The sequence below is a fragment of the Chionomys nivalis genome, chromosome 13 (genome assembly GCF_950005125.1).
Source record: "Chionomys nivalis chromosome 13, mChiNiv1.1, whole genome shotgun sequence".
NCBI classification, from domain to species: Eukaryota; Metazoa; Chordata; class Mammalia; order Rodentia; family Cricetidae; genus Chionomys; species Chionomys nivalis.
In genome coordinates, this window is record NC_080098.1 from 38624681 (window position 1) to 38645698 (window position 21018).

Here is a 21018-nt window from a genome sequence, read left to right on the forward strand (position 1 = left end):
AGGTAAATGCTACTATTGAAAGGATTAGCAATAACATTAAGGAGAAATATGTTTCATCTCAGACCTTGTAGCGTCATATCCTCTCCTTGTGCATGGGGTGTGTAGGACTTTCTTAGCAGCAATTGGGACCGCCCTTACCCCATCTACCCTTCGCTGGCATATTCCCAGCAGCAGCCAGAACAGGCAAACCAAAAACGCCACTGAAAATTGAAGGCATGTACTACTGAGATGTTCTTGACTCCCAAAGGAACTTGCAAAGAGAGCCCTGAATGCTTTGATAGTCCATCCTCAGGTTCACTAAGGCAACTGAAGTTAAAAATGAGACATGATATTCTGATTTAGTCTCGAACTTACCCTAACACGATGGGCTCATACAAATCAGCATCGTGTTTCACGGGGTTTGGCTGAATTATTCTGGCTCTAATACAAATACACTCCTTCCATCACTGCTTGTGTGTTAAAGCATTTAGGTAAACTGCGTTTGAAAGGCTATGCTCTTCTAACTTAAGGTTGATTCAACAGTTAATGGCCATGACTTAGCAGATAGCCAATGTAAAAGGTAACAGGGTGGTCACTCCTACCCTACTTTCAAAGCAAAACTGTCTCTGGAACATTCTGATTAGAAAACAGATGTAAATGTGCCATCTGTTATTCTGGAGCATCTGAAGGAAAAGGCAGCTGAGATTTTTATGACAGTGCGGAGCCCACCTGCTGGCAACTGCGCACAGGAGTCTCCCATCCTGTGGCTGAGCACCAACACTGCCAAACTCTAAGAAATCTACCAGTACACGGTCTCCAAACTGATGGCTCAACAGATTCAGCTGTTTTCATCTCTGATCAAGATGCCCCGGAGGTAAAGTAAAAACACCACACTGTAAACATCAATTAACACCACAAACATTTTTAAAAAAGGAAGTTTATTGGTCTTTAAATGGCTCAAATTGCAAATAAATGAACCGGGTAGTGGCATCAGCCTAAGACATGTGATGCATCTCTGTCAGCTGGCTTCATAGCACCTAGTACCCAGGAGAGGGAAAGGTCTCAAAGCAAACGGCCACGATCATGGTTAGGACCCTGGTTCGACAAGGACTGCATGAGTGCACACAGCCATGCTGGGCCTGCTGGCTGGGGGTACACAGGGAACTCTAATCGCGCACATGGCCTAGCCTGTGAAAACATTAAATCAAACCCTTTAAGGAGAAGTATTTATGATATGCTGAATGTAGTATCTAGACAGCTGAGTTCCTGAACGCCTGTCTCTGGTAGTTTCATGTACACATTTGTTTCCTGGAACGCCTGAGCATCTCTTTGACCTGATGAAATTCTGACTGTGCAACAAGAAAAACTGTTTAATCAAGTGTCTTAGCCCCACAGAGGAAAAGAAAAATCTAATAGTGGTTTACTTCCCATTGAAATTATGTTCCTAACAGCATGCTTGAATTCTTGCAGAGGAAACATCACAGGCTGACATTGGTCAGTGTGTGCCTAACATGTTCGACTGCTTCATGTTAACCTTAGGAAATATAGGTACAGTATTCATTATGAACATAAAGAGACTACAAAGACTCCTCCTAACGCCCAAACTGTAACCTCACGAGTACACATTTAGAACTGATAGGTGGCAAGCACTTTTCCTCAAGTGTTCCAGTGCAAAACCACATTAGCTCTCCTGATGGTCTTCCCTATTCCCTGCTCCCAGGAGATTTAACACTTAAACGCACATCACTTGCAGAAAGTGATTACTGGGGACCAGCATCCTACACAAAAGGAGCATTCATTCAAACTTGGTACTCATGTCCATAATCTAAAGTCATCGTATGAATATATGCTAGTCCTTTATCTTTAACTACCTTACAGCTCATTAAACCAATGACGGAGCTCTGGAACTCTCAGAACCAGAGTATGGCACACATCTTTAATTTGGTCAGCAGACACACACTTCTCAGGAATCTTCCTTGTAGCTCTACACTGCCTGGCAAGATAAAACCTTGTAACCAGTCATGTGGGCAGTGAGTGGCCCCAAGTGCTAGTGAGAATACACCCAGAATGATGTAGCTGGATTATTTTCAGTTTCTAAATTAAGGCATATTCAAAAATGTCCATGTATAAGTTCACACCATTTTTCTAAGTTAATTACCAGGTAATTAATATGCAGATTCACAGATGAATTACTCTCAGTTTTACTATATGCAACAACCATGCCAGTAACTTCTTCTTCTAGATTTGCATAACAACAGTTTAAAAAGTGGTACAGTTAACATGTTCACAACTGTCATTTTTCAAGGCAGTAGAAGACCAAAACATTTTAAAATAATATAAAATTTAAGCTTTATAATAAACATCAGAGGAAGTGGCCGTTCCTCCCACCCACCCCATCTTACCTCTTGATTAACAATTCAAGAAAGACTGCCCCCCCCCCAACAAGCTTACACGCTACATTCAGGACTGTGATACATGTAGGCAATTATGAAATAAGTTGAGCTCTGCTTCTTGGTGAAGCCACACAATTTCTTTTTTAAGTGAATTTGACTTCCAGTGCAGTTCCGATTCATGCTTTTAGTGACACATAACAATTTCCAAAATGTTAGAGTAATTTCAGTCAATGAGCCTCCAATGGCAATGCTTATAAATTACATTTATTAGTATGGTCAGGATAAGAAAGAAGTTTGGGCTTCCATTATAAAATGCAGCATCTTTCTCTGATTCTCTTGGCTAAACTTTTCCTCTTCTTTTTTCCATTCTTTTCTTTGCTGTCTTCCATCTTTCTGGCTCGAATTTCCCTCATTAAATCAAAAAATACCTAAAAAAAGGAAAGTAAATAAGATAAGCAGCAGCAGGAACCTGGCGGTTCTGTGTTGCAGCAGCAAACCTCGGGGATGAAGGAATCCTGTCTAGGGGTTCCTTCCTGAGACGGCCCAGGGCCACTCACAGGATGTCAAGTGCTGCCCTGTACCCTGGCGAGTACAGGCAGAGGAAAGCACACAAGCAAGCTGGAGTCTCCAAGAAGCTTGAGAAAAAAACCCAGCAACTTTTCTGAATGACATGTACCTCTTGATAAAATGTTTGTGTGACAAATTCCACCTATTTACTGTAATTCTCAAGATTCCAATGGACTGCTATATAGTAATGATAGGGCCAAGATAAAACTCAAATGATTACATGACATATTTTTAAAAGGCTATTTCTATTTTATGTTGCATGAGTGTTTTGCCTAAATGTATGCATGTGCACCAATGGTGTGCCTTGTGCCTGATGTGGCCAGAACACTGGATGCCCTGGAACTGGTGCTCCAGGTTATTGTGAACTGTCACATGCATGCTGGGCACTAAACCCGGGTCCTCCACAAGGGCAGTCAGTGCTTTGAACAGCTGAACCATCCATTTTATGGTATATACAGACCATAGAAATATATACTTTGAGCACTTTGATTAACAAATGTACTTTGCTAATTAATGATAATTATTAAAATGAAAAAATTAGCATAGTAACTAAAAATTGCTAGTGAAATAACTGAGATGTTAAATTTCAATTACAAATCTTTTGTCCTCTAACAAAGAAAGGCCTAGAAAAATGAAAAACAGTATGCTAAGTGTGAGAGGGGAGGCTAACTCTAACATTCCATATTCTAATATCCTTGGTTTTTAAAGTCTTGATGCCCTGAACTCATCAACTTCCTGTCTACTTTAACAAATATTTGAATTTTCTAAAGAAATTCAGTTACCACTTATAGAATTAAAAAAATAGAAAAAACCCCAACTGAAATAAGACTAAAAAACCCCCAAGAAATATAAAAGAGCATGTCACATGTGTATGTACACAAACACCTTAAACGACAATGACTGCAATGTCTGACAGGCTTTCTTAACATGCCTTTAGTTCTCAAGGGAAACCAACTGAGAACTGCCAGGTACAGATGTATGGAGAATGGCCCCTGTGTGGGAGGAGCAGGACATGCACATCTGTCTGTATCTGCAAAAATGAAACAATCGAATGATGGAGCAAACACCACTGACTTCTTAGGACACTATCTTCAAGAGCAATGGGATGTTGGAACCACTGGGCACCTCTGAATGTACTCTGCTAAATAACTTCTACCTGGGAAAATTACAATTTTGTATATAAATAAAATTGAAATAAGACATAAAAATGATTGAAAATTGAAAACTGGAAACAAGAATGACTACATTCTAAGTTGACGACACAAATCATGTAGAGGAAAGCGTTATTTCAAGAATAAGAATCTTTGGAACACAGTATATGGCAAATTCACCTTAGGTGTTACGGATGAATAAAGATAAAAACAAAAGTCCATCAACAATAAGGACCCAATGATACTTAGAATGCATGAGACTCTAGTTGTCATCCTGAATAACAAACACACACTCAAACACACTCACACACAAATACTTAGGCCCATACACAGGTATACATACATACGCACAGACATATATATATATATATGTATATATGTATGTATATATATATATATACACACACACACACACACATACCCCAAACTCCAGCAACAACAAAAATAAAGCCAAACACTCCGGCTTACTGTGAAAGTAATTCACTGGGATAACACAGGAGCCAGGATTTCCAGGGTGAACGTCACCTCAAAGAGGTAAGGTTCTATGATAGTAAACCTGAACTGTTAACGATGTGAATTCATGAGTATTTCTTTCATTTTTCTTAAAAAGTATTCTTTGTTCTTGTTCAGTAAAAAATCAATGAGCAAATATTCTCAGGTTGAGGCTGCTGAGTAACAAATCTAACAAATGGAACCAAAGATTCTTAGGTGAACAGTTGATTTTTGAGCTGAAGCAAGAAATGTAAACTTTAGACAAGAAAGTGAGGATGCTATAGAAACCAATGATGCAGCAGACGGGATGAATGACTAAAGGGTAAATTCCGGAGGGGAACATCCAGTGCTGAAACACCACAACAGCATAAACCCCACTGTTGGACTGCTACTTCTCCCAGATTTCAGAAGCCTCTGCTTCTATCCAGATGGGACTAGCTCCAGTAGGAAGCCTCCCTTCTGACCAATCCTCCATGAGAGAGGCCCAGTACTGATCTTTACTGCCGACAGACACAGTACACTATGAAAAGGATGTAAGGGAAGGCTTACTTGTATAGTAAGCTTCTTTTGGAAATTACCAAAACTAGAAACCATGGTAGAAAACATTTAAATTGGCATTAGATATAAAGTCCCATTTCAAGTGCCAACTAACAGAAACAGCAACTAGGGAAAAGGAACAAGGAACCAGACCTCCCCCCCCCCCCCACTGAAGGACCATCAACTTCTTTTTCTTTACTATACTCTCCCCTTCCTCCCATCTTGTTCTCCGCCTCCATCCTCTGTTTTCATTTTAGGGCCACCTAGTATGAATGAAATTTGGTTTTCTAATTCTCTATGAACAACCAGAGGAAATCCCTCTTCGCATAATGAAAATATCCAAAGGCTCATGCTTGACTTAAAATATCTGTGGTTGAAAATAAAAACTGCCCTCATCACTATTTCCACTTTTAGGTATTTATTGGCCCTGAGTTCACACCACAGACTACATTAACTTTCAAGAAAACTAAGGAGCTATTATTGTAAAAACGAACACAAAAAGAAAGTACACACATACACACACACCTAAGAATGGTCAAAGACTCTAATACAACCCAGAAATCACAAAATAAAACACTCAAGTTCTGACAGCATGTTCTTCCAAGTTTTCCATGATTAAAATTAAATTAATGCTGAATGAAGACAGGCTGCAGATTAGGAGACAATAATGACAACAAATGAAGTGGACAAAGGACTAATGTTTTTACTATAAAGTAGATACAAACCAAAAGGTATGAAAGCCACTAGATAGATAGGCAGAAAAAAGGAATTTTAGACTTGCAGAAGATGGACAGTCAGCATGAGCCAATCAAGGCATGAGCAGGTTCACAGGTGGCCAGGGTTCACCATTTTCTTGCAAGTTCTAAAGGCTGTTTTAATTGGGCTGGCAGGGTCATATGAAAATGGTTTCTTGTAAAGATGATGGAACACAAGGACACTATCATGATGGGCACTTGGTCACCACAGAAAGAATCCCTGCCTTTTGCTGGGCACCCAAAAAACTTGTGGGTGCTGGGGAAGAGATGGCTCAGGGCTGGGTTCATTATAAAGACTGTTCTGTTATTGGACACATGGAGCTCTAGTCTTTGCCAGAAACATGAAATATTGTTTCAATGACCATCACTGTATATATATACATATATATGCATATGATTTTACCTAAAATAAATCTTAATGCTTTATTTCAATACTTTTGTATTTATTGGCTTTAATTATTTCATATATTATATTTTGATCATATTCTTTCTTTCCCCCAACTCCTTCCAGTCTTCCCCATCTCCCTAACTACCCAAGTTTATTTTTTCATTTTCTCTCTCAAACAATGAAAACAAATAAAAACACATATCCCTCCAACAAAAATACACCCCCCCCCAAAAAAAAAACCCGTCGAGTCTCTTTTGTGCTAGCCAAGTACTCCTGAGCACGGGACCCACCCTGCAGTATAGTTATATACCCAGTGACAGTACATTGAAGAAAACTGATTTTCTCTCTCCTAGTTACCATAAATTCAAACAGTTTCTTGGTTAGGAGTGGGACTTTTTGTCACTTCCCCCGTCCATGCTAGGATAAATACACTTTTAGAATTTGAAGTAGTGGGTCATAATTTTGATAGATAATCATCACATTGCCCTTCTATAAACATGAGGCGTTTTCTATATTCTTGCCAAGAATGTATATCTTCATTTTTTCCCAAATAAGATGGATTAAAAAATATGACATTATATATATATATATATTTTTTTTTTTTTTTTTTGGTTTTTCGAGACAGGGTTTCTTTGTAGCTTTGGAGCCTGTCCTGGAACTCCCTTTGTAGACCAGGCTGGCCTCGAACTCACAGAGATCCGCCTGCCTCTGCCTCCCGAGTGCTGGGATTAAAGGCGTGCGCCACCCTATATTTTTAAATAGTACTTCTGCTTATATAGGTAAGACTAAGCTCCTTTTCAAATGCAAAGCCATCTACATGTTTTCCTCTTTGGACTGCAGTCTTTGGCAGATTGCTGGCTGTCTTCTCACTGTCCTGTAGGAGCTCTGACCTCACTTCCATGTCTTCTGAGGTCAGCAGGTGACGACCACATGGCTGTGACAGCACAGCTCATCTCTGTGGACTGCTGCTACCTCTCCTCCTTTCCCCTCAGTCCCAGTCACTTAGTGTGTTCATGAGCTGTTTAAGACAATTAGGAAGAACGATATGCATACGTAACAACAGTGTTTAATTTCTCCTTTCACTTCCCTCACACTGAATCTTAAAATACATTTTATAAGTACTTTAAAAATATTTAGCATAAGGACTGGAGAGATGGTTCAGAGGTTAAGAGCACTGGCTGCTCTTCCAGAGGCCCCAGGACCCGCATGGCAGCTCACAACTGTCTGTAATTCCAGTTGTAGAGGATCCAACACTTGAACAGACAGGCAAAACATCAATGCACATAAAAACAGAATAAGTAGATAAATAAATAAAATTTAAAAAATATTTGACATAATCTTACAGGAAACCAATATAGTATATGGAACAGAAATATTATAGGACTCACTGTGCACAAGTACTAAAAGTCTGACCACATTTCTAAAAAAAATTCAATCATAATGACACCATCATACCTATTACAGTTTGTGGCAGTTTGAATGCAAGTGGCCCCTGTAAGCTCATAGGGAGAGGCACTACTAGGAAGTGTGGTTTTGCTGGAGTAGGTGTGGCCTTGTTGGAGAAATATGTCACTGTAGGGTGGGATTTGAGGTCTCTTATGCTCAAGCTACACCCAGTGAAACAATTCACTTCCTTGCTGCCTACTGATCAAGATGTAGAACTCTCAGCTCCTTCTCTAATACCATGTCTTCCTGCATGGAGTCATGCCCCCTCATGATGATGACAGCCTAAACCTCTAAAATTGTAAGCTACCAATTAAACGTTTTCCTTTAAAAGAGTTGCTGTGGCCATGGTGTCTCTTCACAGCAACAGAAACCCTAACTAAGACACAGCTGAACAAAAAGAACTTACGATTTTTTTAGGTTTATATTTATGCCTCAGTTTTCTTAGTGAATATGTGAGTATTTCTTTTTGAGACAAGGTCTCACTGTAACTATGTAGACTAGGCTGGCCTTGACCTCTCAGAGATCTGCCTCCCTCTGCTTCCCCAGTGTTGGGATTAAAGGTCATGCTACCACACCTGGCTGACCTTATGCTTTCTGAATCAGGATTATAGACTTCTAAGTATAAGCAGACTAATCCACAAAAACTTGAGGCCATCTACAGCAATATGACTCCATATAGGAGTTTTCTAGAAAGGCAAATGCTCAGGCCCTGTTCTGGAAAAGTCTCTAGTGGTGAGCCTTAAGGATGTGTGCTTGCTAGGATTAACCAACAGTTAGCCTGCATAGTGGGCTTAAGAGGCTCCTCTGGATAGTCACAGTACACAGAGACCGGAGAGCATCCTACTGGGAGTCTTCAAGAGCCAGAGCCATCTCAGCCCTGAAGAGAGTCTCCCCTAATCCTGGAAAGGGTTCCATATAGTTCCCAAGAAGGGTCTGTATCTTCTTATGGGAAGGTAAGGGGGGTGTAGAGGATTTCCCTTTGTACTCAGGGAAACAAAGGCCGAGAGTAAAGAATCACTGTAGTAATGGAGATTTAGAGTAATCTTAAATAGGAGTTCCTCCATCCAGAGGGCACCCTCCCATTAACAACCTTACCCAGCACCAGGAAGGCATCAGTCAGGGCAGACACATACAGTGCTGGCATGTTAGGGTCTAGAGAATTTCTTTTAGACAATCCCATTAAAAATAAGGCAGTAGGCAGTAAGTGGGATGGGGGAATGCTGCTGCTGGTGATTAAAAAAAAAAAAAAAGCACATTTAGCTGTATGGTCTTGTATCTGAGAAAGCCAAAGACTAGGTGAAGTATAATTTTTTTTTTTTTTTTTTTTTTTTGAGACAGGGTTTCTGTTTAACAGTCCTAGTATCCTAGCTCTCCTCCAACTAGCTCTTGTAGACCAGGCTGGCCTCGAACTCAGAGATCCACCTGCCTTTGCCTCCCAAGTACTGGGATTAAAGGTGTGTGCCACCACTAAAATCATCAGTAAGTATAAATTTTTAACATGTCTTACTTAAGCATTTAGGGAGGGTACAAATCAGTCTCTGTCAGAGCTGGTGGAATGGCTTAGTGGGTAAAGGTGCTTGACAACAAGCCTGAGGATGAGTCCAGTCCCTGGCAAAAGTAGAGGGCAGACTCAGACTCCTGTGAGCTACCCTCTGACCTTCACAGGTATGCCATGGCACTCCTCCCCGCCAACAAATAAACTAAAACAGAACCCAAAAACTCTATTAAATCTTCGTTTTGATCTCAGAATCTAGATAAAGTAGGATAACAGGGTCAATCAACAATGTACACACAGTGCAGTAACAGTGAAAGCACATTTTACCTTGTCAACATTGGCGCGTGTTTTAGCAGATGTCTCCACATAGTTAACATTCCATTGGTCAGCTCTGTTTTTTGCCTCTTCTACAGAAACCTGCCTTTTATCTTCCAAATCTGATTTGTTACCAACCAGGAGAAACGGAACATTCTCATCTTCTTTCACTCTTAAAATCTGCTCCCTGATAAGTAAAAGCAAGAGAGAAATATTAACACAAGGCCTGTACATTAAAGATCACAAAATTGGGCTGGAGCAATGACTCAGCAGTCAAGAGCACTTGTTGATCTTGCAGAGGACCCAGCTCCCAGCACCCACACAGTGGTTACCAACCATTCCTAACTCCAGATCCAAGGGATGTGATGCCCTCTTCTGATCTCTGTACGTATCAGGCAAACCATATGGTTCACATACCTACATGCAGCCAAAACACACTCATACACATAAATCTAAAAATAAACAGACTCTACAACAACTAGCCAGCTGCAATCAATCAGATTTACTTACAACCATGTTTCTATATAGTAACAAATTGATTTATTACCGATCATTGATCACTTCAGTTACATATTTCCTAAATAACAATGGAAAAATACAGCAAAGGAGGGAGCACAAACATGGCAGGAGCATGTGAGGACATGCTCCCATGCAGGTGACTCTACTTCCTTGGTTGCTATGTGTGAGCACATTTCATACATCAGCAACATTACATATCACTTACTAGTCAATTCAAAATTTATTCAGATATCCCTAGTTGTATTTTTATTTATTTTACTATCGTTCCCCTCCTCCCCCAGATTCATATGAAACCCAGGGCCTCAAAGATGCTAACCAGGTGTTCCCCCACTGAGTCCCATTCTCGGCCAGACACTCCCAGTTTGTGCACAGCATCTTTTTCCTGCTCCAGGCACTCATACAGGATATGATGCAACACTTAGTTTCCTGACACTACAATAGGCTGTGTGGATTCTCAGACTATTCTTGTTTTGATGATTACCTTGGAAGATTTAAGGAACATCACAGAATGTCTCTCAGTTGGTTTTTTGTGATGTTTTTCTCACAATTCAACTGGGATTATGGAAGAAGCGTTCAGAGATAGGTAACACTATTCTTATTATATTCTAAAGGTTCCCCCAAAGTGCTTTGACAGCTTCACGAAGGACAGAAATTTCTGATAGTAGCTCTTGTATTTAAAGCTGTTATATGTTAGAAAGATATCACTAATTGCAAAGTACTGTGGCTCTGCTCTTCCTAGTCACGTGATTGTTGAGCAAAATCCTTCTGTGCCTCACTCCCTCATCTGTAAGATGGCCGACAATGCATTTCTCACACTGTAGCTGTGAGAATTAGAAGGGAAGTGCTTACCTATGAGTCGCATGTGCTCCTGCTGCCTACTGGAGGAAGATCCTCAGCAAGTTTGCTTGTGTATTTATTTTACAGGTCATAGGATTGAATCCCAGGCTTTGGGCATGCTGGGCAAAGCTGTACCACTGAGCTATGACCTCATTCCCTTCCATTCTGAGAAGTCTCACTAAGTTGCCAGTGTGGCCTGGTCTTGAACTTGTGATCATTCTGCCTCAGTATCACAGGGAATTGGAGTTACAGGTATCCACAACCCTGTCTGGCCTTTTCAGTTTAAAAAATGAAGAAACATGGGCTGGATGGATGGCTCAGATAGTAAAGGCACCTGTCAACCTGACAACCCAAGTTTCTTCTCTGGGACCCCCATGACAGAAGAGAGTAGACTCCCACTGTCCTCTGACTTCCACATTTACACTGCAGCAAATTCACACAGGTGTAGGTATGTGCACATGTGCAAAATAAATAAGTGTAATTACAAATTTAAACTAAGAAACCAAAGTCAATATCTTAGATCTTGCTATCATAGAATTACATATCTTTGAAATTATTAGAAGATGCAGAAATTATAGGAATAGAAACATTCAGCTGAAAGAAAATGAGAACATTAATGGACTATTTGAGTAATAAGTCAGCAAAATATATCTGATTAGTTTGTACAGTTACATATGTTATATTTGCTACCATTCACAATATCTTGAAAAAGCATATCACCATTTTTGCTATTTAATTTATATGTTTGTGGAAAGAATTTTTGGCCCATTATAGTTTGTTTCTGGGCTGGTAACAACAAAATTTCTTACTTTTTTGCCCATTGAGAGACAGATTCTCATGATTCTCGGCTGGCCTCAAGCTCACTCTGTAGCCCTGCCATCTCCAGTGTTGGGCTCAGGTCCTTGTAAGTGACTTTCTTAGCCAGTTTCCTCACAGGAAGAAGACTGAATTAAGACACTAAGGACAATGACTACCACTCAGTCTCCCTAACTACTTGGTAGGTGACTGACTTCTGACCCTAGTTCTCCTGTGTTGATAAATGCCACTTCGCCAGGTGCTGCAAGCAGACTCATTCTGAAACCAGTGACCAAATTTAGCAGAAACATGGAAGACCAGGAGCAGAGGCAAGATGGTGACTTTCCTTTTCATAATCTTTTTTAGATTTATTTATGTTATGCATGGATATTTTGTCTGCATGTATGTCTGTGTACTATATACAAGCCTGGTACCTGTGGAGGTCAGAAGAGGGTATTGGATTCTTTAGAATTGCAGTTATGGATGGTTGTAAGCGACCACGTGAGCTTTGGGAACCGAACCTGTGCACTCTAAAAGAGCAACAAGTGATCTTAACCACAGAACCATCACTCTATGCCCAAGATGATTTTTCTTAAGATTAACAAGTTTTTTTTTAAATTAACTACTTTGCTGTCATAGACAGATACTGTTAGGTCTGTAACCTTCATACATTTTGCTTAATGCTATGGTTATTTTAATATATATATTGCTATAAAATTTTTAAAATATGAAAGTCCCTTTAAAATCTGGCCTAATTTTATTTATGAAATAAGGAAAGGGAGCTCCAAAAAGTTCAGAGTTCACAATTTTCAAGTCTAGTATTGTATTACCATGTACCATACTGTTATATGTTCATAACTGCTGCAGGCGAGAAAGAGATGGGTTCTGTTCTCTCAGGTTTCCTTACCTGGTACAGAAAACTATGTCAGTCAAACTCAGTACAAGGCTTAAGTGTGAAGCTCAGAGAGTCGGAGCACTTCCTGTTCTTCCAGAGAACCAGGGTTCCACTCCCACCCACCTGGCTGTGCTACTTCAGTTCTAGAGGAGCCAATGTCCTCTTCTGGCCTCCATGGCGCACAGACATACATGCAGACATCCACCCACACATACTAAAAAGTGTGGCATGGTAAGTGTGACACGATACTGTACAAATACATCATCTGAGAGAAAGGAAGCAATGGCCTGCCTTGGTAGAGAAGAGCAGGAATGGTGGAGGCCGAGGCTATTTAGAAAGCAGCACCTGGGCTATATTTGCAGGTCAGATCATGTGGAGCACTTTCCATGGCCAGTCAGACTGTCTGTCTCACACGGGCTTTCCCGCTGGCGCTGAGCCAATAGGTCCACTTTCTGGGAAGGGCAACACTGGAGGTCACAGAAGAATCCATCATCTCAGTTCCCAGAGTGGTCAATAACCACTATGGTGAAAATTATGGTGAAAATTTATTCCATTACCTACAACAGGGCCTGCTACATAATAAACCCGTTCGCATTTTCTGGAGGCATGACTCTCAGTTGCTAAGTTTCCAGGATCTGTAATTCTCTATGCAGCACCACATATGACATTCCTTTACAGAAACACATTTAATCTGATAAATCAGTTCATCTTGTGCATTTTCTCAATTACATGCTCTCTTAGATTCCCTTAATATCCGCCATTTCTTACAGGCTCATCTTTTATGTGAAATTTTACCAATCCCTCGCCTTTCTGGATCTTCTATGATGATCACTGCCCATGTTTCCTACTTTACCCTCCATCGGGTTTTACTTCATGCCTTATATATACAACTAGGCTGTGAAGATCTTATTAGAGAACATATTTATCACACGCTTCCTTTGTGTCTCGCACAGTGAAATTCCTATCACAGAAACAAAACTATAAAAGGAAAGAGCATCTTTGATGATGCATTCAGTACTTTCATGATTACTCCAGAGACTGTTCATGATGATATCTCTACACCAAATGTATGCCAGACACTGATTAGGTAGAAAGTAAAGAAGATCTACTGTAGAACAGAATCAATATGCTAATCTACAGTGATCATTATTCTCACTTTATAAATGAGAATATATACGCTGAAAGTTCTGGACACCTATACCATAAGGAGAATGGCAATGTGTCTGTGACCATGACACAGGTGCTGAGAAATTAATAACTACTACAAGAAATATGGGAGAGTCATTGTGACCTTCTGGGTCCTTAGAACGACAATGTCCAGCATGAGGGTGGCTCTCAGACCCGAGTATGTGTGCATCTATCCACAGTGGTCAGAGTCACATGCTGAGATCAAAGTGGAAAGACACACTGTTTGAGCAAACAGCTCCAGCGACCCACCGGTCTCTGGAAAGAACAGTTGTGTGTACAAATGAGATCAGGCTCAGCCATACCTGAAGTCCGCTGTGGCTGCAAAGGACTCCATCTCTGTGATAGAGAAGACGCAGAGGAAGCCCTCCCCACTTCGGAAGTAGTTGTCTCTAATTGCAGCGTAGTCCTCCTGCCCAGCTGTGTCTAAGATGTCGATCTGCACCTCCTCCCCATCCAGCACTACCTTCTTCCTGTAGCTGTCTGCTTTGGTAGGTTCATAGTCCTCTACAAACTGGAAAATACGTCCATTTTTTAATTATTAGTTTTACTTCTTAAAAAAATCTTATTTAGAAATCATTACTCTTTCCCTGTTTTTCCAAAATGGTAAAAACTATATTGATTTTCATTTTAAATAACTGGTCAGCTTCTTTATCTGCAAAAAGACTAGGCTGAAGTCTTACTTCTAGGCTATTTATAGCTTAAAATTAGTCTGTTTTCTTTCTAAAAGCACTATACATATGAAAAACATTACACACACATATATTTTTTATCAGATTTAGAATCCCACTCTAGATGATTCCAAATATACAAGATTTTGGTACCAGAATTATGGAGCTATTAACAAGCCAGTATTTAGATAAGCACCACTAATTCTTTCTCTACAACAAGACAAGTCAATACAGAAAACTGTAACCTTTGAGATTCCAAACTACCTGAACTTTAAACAATGCCATCCCCACTCCCATTATTATATCCACAGATCTCTTTGCTATGTGAGCATGTGCATGTGTGTGCACGCACATGGGCTCTCTCCCTCTCTCCCTCTCTCCCTCTCTCCCTCTCTCCCTCTCTCTCTCTCTCTCTCTCTCTCTCTCTCTCTCTCTCACTCACACACACACACACATGCATGCACGTACATTGTGTGGGTCTTTAAAATTTGTTTCTATAAATATTTTCAATATTTGCTTAGTGTTTATATCAGTTATTAGAATTTACCTTTGACAGTAAGGGCCCTGAACTGCTACTTACTCAGTTACATATATCCTAAGTCTAGAACAGTAGACAGTACATGAGACCAGTGGCTCTCAACATTCCTAATGCTGGGACCCTTTAATATAGTTCCTCACGTTGTGGTGACCCGCAACCAAAAAATTATTTTTGCTGGTACTTGATTACTGTAATTTTGCTGTTATAAACTGTAATGGAAATATCTGTGTTTTCTGATGGTCTTAGGCAACCCCTGTGAAAGGGTCATTCAACCTCCAAATGGGTTGTAACCCACAGGTTGAGAACCATTGTGGTATAATCACAATAATTATTTAAAACATAATTTTTTTTTTAAATTTTGAAATTTATTTTACATCCCAACTGCAGTTTCCCCTTCCTCTTCTTTTTTTTTTTTTTAGCCATAAAAGCATTTATTAAAAGGGGAGAAAGGGAAGGAGGGAGGGAGAGGGAGAGAGAGAGAGAGAGAGAGAGAGAGAGAGAGAGAGAGAGGGAAAAAGAGAAAGAGAGAAAGAGGGGAAGAGAAGAGAGAGCGCGTGGCCACGCTGAAGAAACAGAAGAAAGAGCCCCCTTCCTCTTCTTTTCCCAGTTTCTTCCCACCCATTCCTCTTCTGCCTCTCCCATCCTCCTCTTCCTCCATTTCTATTCAGAAAAGGGCAGGCCTCCCATGGATATCAACAAAACATAGCATATCAAGTTGCAGTAAGACTAAGCACCTTCCCATGTATTAGGGCTGGGCAAGGCAACTCAATACGAGGCAAAGGGTTCCAAAAGTCAGCAAGAGTAAAAGACAGCCCCTACTCCCACTGAGCATAGGAGATTTTCCCATCTTCTGATGTCTTCTCCAATTTCTTTCTTCAAAGACTTGAAGTTCTTGTCATACAGGTATATCCCTTGCTTGGTTAGAGTTACACCAAGATATTTTATATTATTTGTGGCTATTATGAAGGGTGTTGTTTTCCTGATTTCTTTCTAAGCCCATTTATCATTTGTATATAGGAGGGCTATTGATTTTTTGAGTTAATCTTTTATCCAGCTACTTTATTAAGTATATGTTTATAGAGAACCTCGTCATCTTGTTGGAGTGAAACCAGCGCCTGGTTCTAAGCAGGCTTTGCTGAGGTCTCTGGCCAATATCACTTCTTTCTGTATATTAGCATGGTAAGTATCTTTGCAAAGCTCTTCAAGGGCCTTTTTTTTTTTTTCTCATGATGAACCTAGATGATAAGACAAGACTTCTACACAACTGAAGCCTGATGAAACAAGAATCACTATTCCTGCCACTGGTATCTGAGTGGTGATTGCTGAGTACAAGGACATCAGCTTAACCACATGGGGTGTGGGCAGCCAGGACAAGACTGGCCACCAGGGTGCTACTTCCAGAACACCCATGGCTTGATCTTCATAATGCATAGTGTGTGAATGAGGCTCCTGAGGAGTCATCGAGATGTTGGGTGAGGCTGAACTATGGGAGGCTACTGTGGTGTTTGCCAACAAGCAGACACTAACTGGACCGCCCCAGTCCCAGCTGAGTGCAGCTGAGATCACACATAAGCTGGGGGTTGCACTCTCCATGCCACAGAACTGGTACATTTGTGTCACCTGTCCCACCAGCAGGGATGCCTCTATACAGGATTAGACTGGCTGTCTAATCAGGTCTGGAACCAGAAGAGAACGAGATCCTTCCCCATCTTACTTCTTCTCATGTGGCAAGCATGATTCCATGGTCCTGAGCGCCACAGCTGTCTTCATGGGATGGTCACATGTACATACAAGTGATAGCCAGGTTTTATTTAATGTAATGGTTTCTGTTTCTACCCAGTTCCTGATACTCCAACTCCCTGATAATAGTGAGGAGGGTTTGGGTGTCAGGGCACTTGACTCCTGGAGCCAGCAAGCTGTAGACCAGGGTCACGATTCATTTTGGTGGTTGATTTTCAACCCAAACTCAGTGCATTAAAAAAAAAAAGTAAGAGAAGAACACTGCAACATGCCTGGGGTACAGCCTGGATACGAACCCCCTGGGACGGCTGTTACCATCAGCGGCAGGACCACAGCGGAGACCTGTGACCTGACTGCCTTTGGGTCTCTGGGTCGTCTGCATTCCACAGCTTCTTGTACCTGTGGAGACCTTGGGGCAGACTGGCAGCCGTGGGGTGCAGGGCCGGGCCTTGCCTTTGGCTAGTGAGAGGCTGGGCTAGGGGGCAACCCACATTCCCACCTGTTCTTGGCCCGCTTGTGCATGCTGGTGACAGATCAGGAGCTGGTGCAAGTTGGCAGGGCAGATGAGCACACCCATCTCCATGTGTGAAGCGGCTGCCTCCCTCAGCCTGCAGGGGTCTGACCTGCCATCCAATGATGACCTTTACTTTTTTATTTTGTGTCTGATAAACACTAAGGAAGCTGAAGCTGTTCAGTTTGTCTTGGGGAAACCTCAAAACTGGTTTATTTAGTGTTGTGGAGCAGTTTACTACTTTTAGTAATAACTAATAATCAGCTGTTTTGTATCCTTGTTTTCAGCTGTCGCCGGCAAGCACTGAAATTACAGCTATTAGAATGAAGTCTCAACTATTTTTAAAAAGTTAAAACATGAATGTTCTTATTTTTGGTTTCCTTACTTGCAGGAAAGGGATTAATGATGGGCATGGTAGCTCAGGCCTGTAATCTTAGCATGTGGGAAGCTACGGCAGATAAACTGCCCTGCGTTTCAAGTCAGTCGGGATTAGACAGTGAGACCCTTCTTCAAATCCCCAACCAAAAAAAGGGGAGGGAAGGACTAATACAAAGATTAGTTTGAGAGAAGACAGATACGAAATGAATGTTAGAAAATGCGAATGAACAGATAAACCAGTACTGCTTGGCCTCCTCCCAAATTTTTCTTAGCAACAACTAGGACAGTTCATGGTCTGACTGAGGTGCGGCTGTGTGCCAAAGTGCGGACACGAAAGCAACAGAAACAGGCGGGGGTGAAAGATTGCAGGCTTTTTCTTTTTCTTGGTCAGACTACCAAGTTTAACAGTTGGACATTCACCAGAGATGATTCTTCTTGAGCAAGATGGGAACTTCTCTGAGGTTATCTTTCTTTCTTCTAAAATGGGGACACTACTACTTACCACCCAGGACTGTTAAAAGGATTAAAAAGGAAAGTATGAGCCGGGCGGTGGTGGCGCACGCCTTTAATCCCAGCACTCGGGAGGCAGAGGCAGGCGGATCTCTGCGAGTTCGAGACCAGCCTGGTCTACAAGAGCTAGTTCCAGGACAGGCTCCACAACCACAGAGAAACCCTGTCTCGAAAAACCAAAAAAAAAAAAGGAAAGTATGGCCGGGCGGTGGTGGCGCACGCCTTTAATCCCAGCACTCGGGAGGCAGAGGCAGGCGGATCTCTGTGAGTTCGAGGCCAGCCTGGTCTACAAGAGCTAGTTTCAGGACAGGAACCAAAGGCTACGGAGAAACCCTGTCTCAAAAAATCCAAAAAAAAAAAAAAAGGAAAGTATGCTGCGACCATAAACAGGGATTCTATTGAAAGGAGCTGAGGATAAAAAATCAAATATATGCTCATAATTTTATTATCTATTACAATAATTAGACTTCATAATATTCCATTGGGGAAAGAAAACAGCCTGACACACATACACACAAATCTGTAACCTGACTAATCATTACAAGTTTTAGTGACACGGCCTAGGCCTGTATCTGTTTAATGGTGGATGCAATACCATGATGAACATGGATTTTGTTCTGAGGTTACGTAACAAACACTGCATATGTTAATTTCAGTCTCAATGGTGTTCTACACTGACTAGAAATGCAAGTAGGAAATTGTCATTAAAATATTTTAAAAACACTAACGTTAGATTACTCAGAAAAACAAGACGGTTTTCAGTTTTATTCGAAAGCCTGGGGTCTAGAAACTGGCTCTTGAGTTTTCGATTGTAAAATTAAGTAGGTACAGATGTTGGCTAAAAACTTTAAAGTGGAAAAATATTACTAGGAGCTTTCAAGGACTGAAAGGATCCAACCAAGCCCACTAAACTAAGCTTAAGGACTCCCCTCTCCAGGCCTAACCCTTGTTACCCAAGTGAAGTGGGCACTTACCTCATCATACATGAACTGCAGAGTTAGGGCGGACTTGCCCACACCACCACTGCCCACCATGATGACTTTGTGTAAGGCCAAAGAATTCTGACCCTTGGGTTTGTTTGCAGCCATCCTGTTTCCCAGAGTCTTCAGAGGAGTAAGAAGAATCTAAGACAAATGAAACAGGTAGAGCTCAGTACCCTCCCTAGAATTCCGGTGGAGGAAAGAAACACAATGCCAGGGCTCATTCTGCAGTGACTGGAAACAGACAGTAAGCAGAGTGCACATTCTGAGAGTAAGAATCATCCATCAGAGAATACAACAGCAGTGAGTCAAGACAGTGATTCAAGGGCATTATCTTCTAATAGATTCTGTAATGAGCTGTGACCAGATGTGAAAATTTTCCAGTGCAACCACAAGCTGGTAATAATGTGGCATCAGTTACAGTGCAGTATCTTCAGAAAGCGCAAGGACAGCCTAAAGGATTATTTTGTTTTCATATTAATTCATATGGGCAACGCTTAAAGAAATGGTCCTCCTATTTTCAGTAAGAAACAGAAACTGCCATTTGCACTAAGGACCTCCTTGGAAAGGCTTGCTGTAAGTGAAGAAATCTCATCCAACAACTGGAAACAGACTTACAAATAAGATTCCAGCAGGGAACAATTCAACAACCATGCTATGGGGACATCTGTGGTTTTTGGAATAATCAATATAACTTGACTGTGTTGATATAGCATGCCCTTGCTTTCCTTAGGATATTCATTTGTTTACTATATTAAGGCTCTCATTGTGGAGTCTAGATTCTTACAGAAGCTGTAGTGGTAATGGGTGCTAAGGGCACACAGTTGCCTTTGGCCAGGGTACCAGGATTTAGGAGGGAAAAGGCTGCAAACACAGTAAATGCTGAGCCTGTAGGGAGGTTCAAGCAAAGAGACTGTGTTGTTAGGCACCAAGGGTTACAGCTCCCTCTGCAGTGCCTCCTCCACATTTTGGTAACAGTTTTGCTTAGCAGCCGTTTAGACCTATCCCTCTCTGCCCACCTCATGCCCTGTGTCTCAGCTCAGGCAGCCAAAACTTCTGTAAATGCCCTTCCTTGCTTCCCACCTATAGTGGGAGCTGCGGGCTGCGTTTCTGCCACGCGGCTCCCAGCCGCCAGCTAGCTTATGCCCCGAAATAACAACACACAAACTGTATTCTTTTAAACACTGCTTGGCCCATTATATCTAGCCTCTTCTTGGCTAACTCTCGCACCTGGACTAGCCCATTTCTAATAAAGAGTGTAGCACCCCAAGGTGCGCTTACCAGGAAGATTCTAGCCTATGTCCATCCTGGGTTGGAGCTTCATTGTGTTTGCCCCAGAGAGCAGAGCTATCGAGTCTGAGCTCACTTCCTCTTCCTCCCAGCATTCTGTTCTGTTTACTCCACCCACCTAAAGGCTGGCCAATCAAATAGGCCAAGGCAGTTTCTTTATTAGCCAATGACCTTCCTCCATCATCCACCTTTGCCATGAACTTTCCTATTAATCCAGATATCTCTTCCCAGTTTTGGGGTCTCAGTCTTACCGGAATACTCAATATAAATTAGGTTTTCTTTTACTGTGTTCCCAAGTAGCATCTGATACTTTCCTTTAATAAGCCCCTTCACAATTTGGAAATTACCTGAGTGTGTAGTTGTTCAATATGGGTTTTCTCAGACATTGTATGCCAGAAGCCACTTGACTGCAGGACCACCATGCCCATTTGGTTATTCATTTAAACTAATTACTGTCACATAGGAGTGTGTGTATGTGTATACATGCTTGTGCACACATGATCTAAGACTGTGGGCATGCACATGCCATGGTGGACAAGCGGATGATCACAATTGGGTTATCAGGTTGTTGGTGGTATTGCTTTGGGCCTGTGGTTGGGAATCACAGCAAAGAATGTGTAGCAAACCAAAGATTTCCATCTGAATGGAGGT

The 21018-nt window shown here is 41.4% G+C and overlaps 1 protein-coding gene across 1 annotated transcript in view; it reads right to left on the reverse strand.

The window, feature by feature from the left end:
* Nucleotides 1-917: 917 nt before the first annotated feature.
* Rala (RAS like proto-oncogene A) overlaps nucleotides 918-21018 on the reverse strand; it is a 54384-nt gene continuing 34283 nt past the window's right edge. The window contains exons 2-5 of the mRNA XM_057787486.1: nucleotides 19072-19221; nucleotides 14055-14263; nucleotides 9531-9705; nucleotides 918-2800 (exon numbers count right to left, since the gene is read on the reverse strand). Coding sequence (XP_057643469.1) covers nucleotides 2678-2800; nucleotides 9531-9705; nucleotides 14055-14263; nucleotides 19072-19185 — 621 coding nt within the window. The 5' untranslated portion in view covers nucleotides 19186-19221 and the 3' untranslated portion in view covers nucleotides 918-2677. The remainder of the gene's footprint in view (nucleotides 2801-9530; nucleotides 9706-14054; nucleotides 14264-19071; nucleotides 19222-21018) is intronic.